At 43.1% G+C, this 7,137-nt stretch overlaps 1 protein-coding gene across 3 annotated transcripts; it reads left to right on the top strand.

Moving 5' to 3' along the window:
* The first annotated feature begins 445 nt into the window (after nt 1-445).
* On the top strand, nt 446-7,017 carry NTAN1 (N-terminal asparagine amidase). 3 transcript variants are annotated; one of them, XM_009281635.2, is made up of 10 exons: nt 446-523; nt 1,018-1,120; nt 1,208-1,273; nt 1,885-1,993; nt 2,957-3,030; nt 4,363-4,416; nt 5,226-5,279; nt 5,815-5,912; nt 6,424-6,537; nt 6,705-7,017. In XM_009281635.2, exons 4-10 carry the CDS (start codon nt 1,950-1,952, stop codon nt 6,882-6,884), a joined length of 618 nt encoding a protein of 205 aa, XP_009279910.1. In that variant the 5' UTR covers nt 446-523; nt 1,018-1,120; nt 1,208-1,273; nt 1,885-1,949; the 3' UTR covers nt 6,885-7,017. The 3 variants fall into 3 exon arrangements, with proteins under 3 accessions (XP_009279910.1, XP_009279912.1, XP_009279911.1); XM_009281637.2 differs by lacking the exon at nt 2,957-3,030; XM_009281636.1 differs by lacking the exons at nt 446-523; nt 1,018-1,120; nt 1,208-1,273; nt 1,885-1,993 and having other exon boundaries at nt 2,958-3,030; nt 4,308-4,416.
* Nucleotides 7,018-7,137: the final 120 nt, after the last annotated feature.

The following is a 7,137-nucleotide window of genomic DNA, read 5'->3' as shown; positions in this document are numbered from 1 at the left end:
GCCCCGGGCTGAGGTAGCCCGGTCTGGGGCAGCCCGGCGCAGGGGAGCGCGGCTCTGCACCGCCCGTTCCCCGCGCTGTGACAACGAAAAGACGCGGGTTGACTGAAAATAAGTAAAATCAGCGTCCCTGGCGGGGGGTTGGTGGTAAATGCCCTGAGGCGAAGAGCGGCTGGTTGGTGTGTGCGCTGCGCGGCCGGCCGCTGCCCTCGCGGGCTGGTGGGTGCATCGGCCGGGCCGGGCCGGGCCGCGCTGCCCCTTTCTGTGCGAAATCCACAGAAACTGGTGATAAAAGCCAAAATAGTAACTTTTAGGAAAGTAACCTCACTTTCAACATATAAATGTTGAAATCCTAACGGCGGACTGTGACCCAGGAACTGCTGAGCAGAGCTGGTTGGGAAGATGTTTTTCATCAGAAAATGCTTCTTTACAGAAACTGAGTTTTTGCAGAAAACCAGTGCCAATTTGAGAAAACCGTGAAGTGTTTATTGAGCCCCAGGATAGAAATCCACTGCCTACGCAGCAGGTCTGTGACAGAGCACTGCGGTAGTCAGAGCCCAGGAATCTGGGTTTTCCATGCACTAAGCAAGCTGATAAATAGCAATATTGTGATAAGCACTAAATTAACATGCTGGATTGTGGCGGTTGAAAATTGGAACTTTCACATTTCAAAAGTTTCCTGCCCTGATTAAACTTCCAAGGTCAGCTCTGGTATTGTGTAATGTAATCTTGGCCAAATCCTATTGCTCTTTGTTGTACCTCCATTTTATCATCCATAAAGCAGGGAAAAGGGTTTTGCATGTTTATGGAATGATGGGATTTAACTACTTAATTTAACAATTATCTAGATCAGTGGCAGGAAAGTGACAAATTCTCAAAATTCAGAATACTCCATAATACAAAATATGTATGTTTCTCCCTGACCTGGCTCCCTTTGCTTTTCAGAGGTGTTGTTTCTATCAAGTAATGGATACACCTGAGAATTCAGCTACTGTAGTCTCTATTATCATTTATCTTTAGGAAAAGGCAAAACTTCTGAGAAGTCAGCCTGCTCAAATCGTGGAACCCAAAGGCCTTCTGTATGTCCAGCAGAGAGAATTTGCAGTGACTACCCCTAAAGATGGTATGTAGGAACATAAACATTTTTTCTTCTGCTGAAGCAGTGATTGTGAGAGCGGAGTTCTTAAAATGTTTCTCTCCTTTAAAATAGGTTCTGTTTCCATTCTTGGATCAGATGATGCAACTACCTGCCACATAGTTGTGCTCCGACACACAGGTATCTTTAAAGGATGTTAAGAACAAAACCTGTAACCCTGAAGTAATGAATTAGTATTGGTTTATGCTGCATTAATAGAATAAACTGCAGTTATGCTTATATAAACTTGAATCTCAAAAGGTCGCATGATGTATTAACTGAATGACCTGTTCAAAGAGTTGGCGTGTTTAGTGTCAGAGGTTCCATGTTCTGGTTGCTCAATGAGCAGATCCTAAACTTGATCTGCTCTCATGGCCAGTGGGTAGTGGCAGTGGCAGACCTTGGCTGTGTTCAGCAGTTTGGGCCTGCAGGGTTTGGTAATAACAGAGGTAGAATTTGTGGAAAGATCTTCGCTACGTGCCTGGATTTCTGACATGTTGCCTGGTCCTGGTTAAGAGGGCACTTGTACCCTTCACGTGAGTTCTGGTGATTTGATAATGGGGCGCATGAGGAGGTTATTGCCTCATTCAGGCAGCCCACATCTGCTGGAGGCTGCTGTCCTGAGAGGAAGCAGGAAGGTGCTGGATGTAGCTCTTATGCTACTATACTAGTGTAAACTGTTACTGATTTCAATTATGGTTGCGTAACAGCCTCCAACAGTGTTGTTAACTGCCGCCTTCTGTCTTCCTCAGGCAGTGGAGCTACCTGCTTGACACACTGCGACGGATCAGACACAGAAGCTGAGGTGTCACTCATCATGAGTTCAGTAAAATCTTTCTCTAACACCGCAGGATATGGAAGGTCAGCTCTGCTCTTCTATTTCTTGTGTATTGTTTTTCATGAAGGTTATTGCGGTTTGTAAGGTGGGGAATTTTAATGTGATTATATGGGGTTCAGACAAGGTAATTGTGCAGGAAATCTCTTGATCGGGAAGCACATGTAAAGTGAAAACGATTTCCTTGATGATGATTTTGAGGGTATTTTTAGCAGTGGTTTAAAGCATGGTTCTGTTCTGAATAGTGTCTCCGTAAAATGCCATTGTGAGATTTTGTGTTTACTGTTTCCCAGTTAACTTTTGTTTGAGATGTGCAAAATTTTCCAAACAACTGTTTTTGGTTTCATGTTCTATTTTTCCTTCCAGACTGTTGGTCTTGTGAATTCTTTTGGGATCTGAGAATCCATCTGGGATTTTTCTAAGTCCCACATTTATAAATAAGGGGGGGGCAGGACAGTGTGTGTGTGGAAAGCTCTTTCTGGATGTGGGGTTTTTTGCCCCTGTAGAAAACTCAATGAACTTAGAAGATGTGGTCTCTATAAACTCATGATTTGTCAAGACTTGTCTTTACATAGACACTTCTCAGAGAAGAACCCTGCTGTATGGTTCAGAGTAGTTGTGAGGAGGTCATGGGAGCAAAAATCTTCATGTTTAATTAACGCTTGCTTGGGAACTGAAAGGTGGTTACTAAGTTCAGTCCAAACCAGAGGTGCTGACCGTCGGAGATACCACTGGGTTAGACAGAATTGCATGCATGTAATGCCTCTTAAAGTTTTTAATTTGTGCTATTTCCTGGATGATCACCGAAGCGTTCAGAATGGAATTACCATAACTTGCTGTGTAATGCAAACCAACTTGGCGCATGTGACTGTAACAAGTGAGGCTTCTCTAATGGTTGCTTTGCAGTCTGGGCTGGGGGTTATTTTGTAAAGCTATTCACTTTGGGATGTCTTTTTAACTGCTGTTTCCTGTTATTCCATCTCTGTTAGGCTGGAAGTGCACCTAGTTGGAGGTTTCAATGATGATAGGCAGTTATCACAAAAACTTACTAATCAGCTTCTTAGTAAGTTCACGTTTTTTCCACTCTCATGTCCAAAAAAAATAGTTCTGACTGGATTTGGGTGAAGTTTGTTTGTAATCTGAGCCCCCTGTTATTTCATGGAAAGAAATCTGGATTCGTTTTGAAGGGTGTCTCACACCTGAGAACTTGGTGTGGAGAGGGGTTGGACTTCTGAGGGTCGCACATGGCCAGTGTGTGGGGTGGAGGGACTAAACCTGTAATTTCTTCCTGGCTTATATTCTAGCATTTAGAATTGGAGTGCGGTTCAGCTGGGCTTGGTTCCTGGCTCTGCTGCTGATACACTGCGTGATCTTGGTCAAGTGGTGTCACTGTCTAAATCTATACATGTGGGTGACTTCATTAGTTACTGTTCATTTCGTACCTTAATGTGATGAGGTAAAATCTAATTATTGTTTGGAATTGTCTGATGAAAGATCTTATGTCTGTTTATAAAATCTATAGTCCAGAGAAGTGATTGCGGTGCTTTACACACAAATTGGAAACGTAAAGTACCTGGTCACCTGTAAGTGCTCTGACTTGTGCTAAGCACTTTCAGAGTGTGGAGAGGCCTCGGCCCCACTGGAATGGGGAAGGGGTGGGGCCGGGGGCAGATGTCAGGATCGGAGGGAGGTAGCCCAGGGGGGTAAACAAAAAGGAAAACGGAACCGGCAAAGGTCCTGGGATGCACCCTCGTGGCCATCGCACCTAGTGATTCCTGTTAGCTGTGGTATATGTCATATGAGAGTTCTGTACAGAATGAAGTATTTTGGTTAATTTATTTTTTTCAACCTTCTGATTTTCATGCATCAAGTTACAATTTGAAACAATAACACTGTATTGCCATTAGAACTTTGAAAAAAGAGAAGGGTTTTTTTTCCGGTGTGTGGGATGGTGAAAAGCATAATTAAAATACAGCTAGTGAAAGACGGGGTTTGCTCACTATATATGTAACATGTTAGGAAAATACATTTAAATATAAGCTGTTAAATGTATAGTGATCTGAAGCAGAGCTGATGTGATGCCAGAGCTAAACCAGTGTCAGTAAAAGGTGTAAGTGGCACAACACTTTTTTAGCATGTTTTTGCTATTACAAATGGCTACTCTGTGTAAATTACTGTTACATTTAGTAACCGTAGCTTTAATTTTATAAAAGTTAGTTTGAAGCAAATCTGCAAAACGCTCTTTGCTCTGTTGCCTTATCTAGGAACAGTGCGTTAGGTATCTCTGCCCACCTATTCTGCAGTGCGCAGCACTGATAATGCCCCCTCGTCTATATACAGCACCTGCTTTGCCACCTGTCAGTCTTACGCATTGCTGCTATCGTTGTTGCTGTAGGAGCATTCGATCTCCAACCAGATGATGTTCATTTAGTGACTTTCTGCGTAACAGGTAAGAAAATGTTTCCTTGGTTTTTGAAGTATCTTTAGCCACTGAAATCAAAGTGCAGGGGTCTTTTCACACATGGCTTTTTTATCTGTCCTGTGAGATCATAATGATGTCCTCCATAACGATTTGTAGTTTTCAGTGTTACTGCTGGTAGCGAGTGTGGTGATGTCAAACAGGCAATGCAGCGAGGATTCTCTCCTTACCAAGCGCTGCTGACCTGCAACTGATAGTGGAACCACCCGTGCTCACTACCAGGTTATTTTGCCACCTTTGTCCTGCAGAAGGAGGCTGTGTGTCTATGGGTATCGTCTCAAGAGGCACTTGAGAAAGGCACTTACAGACCTTTGACCGGCCGGGTTGTTAGAACTGCCTCCCTGCAGGCGTGAATGGATTCATAAACTCATTCAGTTAGTTCATAGTGTGTGATGTCACCTAAAGGAAGAAGTAATTCCCTTTTCTTCGTATCACGTTCAGGTCGTATTTCCATCATCTTTGCATTTCAACGCTGTTGGTGACTGACTTACATCTTTGAAACTTGGCATCATGGTGGGGTTGTTTTCCTGTAAGTTGCTCATGCAGAAAGGGGAGTGACAGCTGGCTGGAGCTGGCCATACTGTGAGGAGATGAAGAAGAATTCTACTCCAGGCCCCAAGCGCGCTGTTCTTGACCTGTACCTTCTTTTCCATGTGTCTTTTAGGCTTCCTTGGGTTTTTTTCTGTCTTTATGCAACATCATTCTTCTCTGATAACATGCAACGAAATGAATGCTGAATCCAAAGCCCTCTGTGAGTTTGACTTTTTTTTTTCTTACAGAACTAAATGACAGAGAAGAAAGGGATACTCACTTTCCAATCATTTATGGAATAGGTGAGTTAAAATAGAATGCAATTATTTTTTTGTAACTGGATTGCTTTTCAGATTCCAATAGTAAATGGGCTGCTTTTAATGACTAGGTAAAGCTGGTCCTAAAAGTTAAAAGTGCTGCTGTTGGAGGCGTAGGTAGAAATAGAAGTTTTCTTCTGGTCCCACAGTTCGGTAGATGCACACGTGGAAGTGGCTGGGTACAAATGCAAGCAGAATTTTTTTGTTTAACCGCACTTAGGATTCTGTCAGTATCAAGCTACTGTACTAACCTTTGGGGCTAGAATTCAGCCTTCTTTTCATTGTTCATTCTGTGTTTTTTCTAGTGAGTTTAAGTATCTCTGAAAATGTTCTTCCGGAATATTGAAATGCTGCCAAAGCAAAATAAGTAGAAATATGCTATCACGGGCCAGGGGGTCTGTGGCACTGAGAAATACAAGAACGGTTCCTGCAACATAGTTGTGTTGGGGACACAGTCATTTTAAAACAAGTGTTTTGTAAGAATTAATTGTTTCTGTATTTAAACTCTATTTCCCACCAGCTGTGAATGTTAAAACAGCAGAGATTTTCCCTGCAACCTTCCCAGAAAAAGGGCCAGATGAGGATTTGCGTTCAGCCCACGTTTTAACAGGAGCAACAGTGAGTAAAAATAACAGGGGAAGAAAGGGTATTTTTGCTGGAAGGGGGGACCAATTAGGGGCAATGAAATGTCAGAAGTTTGAGGAAAAAATACTTTGGTGGTGTTCTGTCAGTAACAAAACAAGGGAGAAAGATGGAAGAGCAGAGGCACAGGGTAAGGGTGGAGAACAAACCACTGCCAGGGTAAGCCTGGTCTTGGAAGTACAGCTCTTTCACCTGGTGATGTGACTAGCCCTGCAGCTTTCAGCAGGGTAACTTACGTAAAGAGATTCAGGTCACAGGCATAATCCCAGTGGTATCTTTCAGTTCTGGGTTTGTTGTTACAGTGTAATGTCATTTGTCAGAATAATTGGTTAATCTTAATGCAGTAGGAACGCGGAGGGGCTGAGCTGGCAGGCGGTATGTTTAAGACAGAAGCTGCAGCTTAAGGCCTTCCAGATCAAATGAGTTTGCTGTCTCTTTCGTCGGTGTAAGCATGCTCTGACTCTTAGGGCTCCCCGTGTTGTTACAGCTGACTAACATTTACGATGCAAAGTTGGAACAACTACATATTGGGCCTTATTTCTGGAGGCCTTTCCCACATGTGGATTTCTGGTTGGAACAAGACGATAAACAGATTTTACAGGTACCTGAAACAGACTTTGGGTTTTTTTTCCTTCTAGCTGAGTGGGGGGGGGTGATGGGCTGCCAAAACTTTTCCCAGTGTACTGCTGGGGAGGGTGGGAAGGCAGAATAATAAAGAACTTTGTATTCCGAATGTCAAGCAGCTCTCGCTACCATCTTGTTTTTCAGAATCTTTCCACATCGCCCCTGGCTGAGCCACCCCACTTTGTTTCCCACATTAGATCTACATTAACGTTTTTGAAAGAACATCCATTTCCATCCCGGTCTCTGTTTCCTGACAGGAAACCTCGCATCTACAAAAAAAATGAAGAAGGGTTGTGGGAACAGGTTTGTTCTGACAAGATCTAACCTGGAACCAAACACTGCAACTGCTTTAGGGAAGTATAGTCTTGCAAGAAAAGCAAGTTGTTACCAGAAGTGTATTGCAGGTCACAAATACAGTTGTTCCTGTGCTTTTCAAAATAAAGTATTTTGACAGAAGTAACTTGCTTTGCATTATTTACGGAGGAATCACTGCTACTTTGAGGTAAGAATTTGGTTTTGTTGATGTTCTGTTGCTCCAATACGGTAATTTGATCGGTAGCAGTGCTGAGAGACTGAG

The sequence above is a fragment of the Aptenodytes forsteri genome, unplaced genomic scaffold, assembly GCF_000699145.1.
Source record: "Aptenodytes forsteri isolate BGI_AS27 unplaced genomic scaffold, ASM69914v1 Scaffold84, whole genome shotgun sequence".
Taxonomy (NCBI): Eukaryota; Metazoa; Chordata; class Aves; order Sphenisciformes; family Spheniscidae; genus Aptenodytes; species Aptenodytes forsteri.
The sequence above is the reverse complement of the archived record's forward strand: the minus strand, read 5'-3'. Positions and strand labels throughout refer to the sequence as shown.

Coding starts and splice junctions, on each gene's coding strand:
- NTAN1 (XM_009281635.2), top strand. CDS start 1,950: ATGAGTTCAGTAAAATCTTTCTCTAACACCGCAGGATATGGAAG. Junction 5,280..5,814: donor TCCAATCATTTATGGAATAG/GTGAGTTAAAAT, acceptor ATTTCCCACCAG/CTGTGAATGTTAAAACAGCA. Junction 6,538..6,704: donor ACGATAAACAGATTTTACAG/GTACCTGAAACA, acceptor CTTGTTTTTCAG/AATCTTTCCACATCGCCCCT.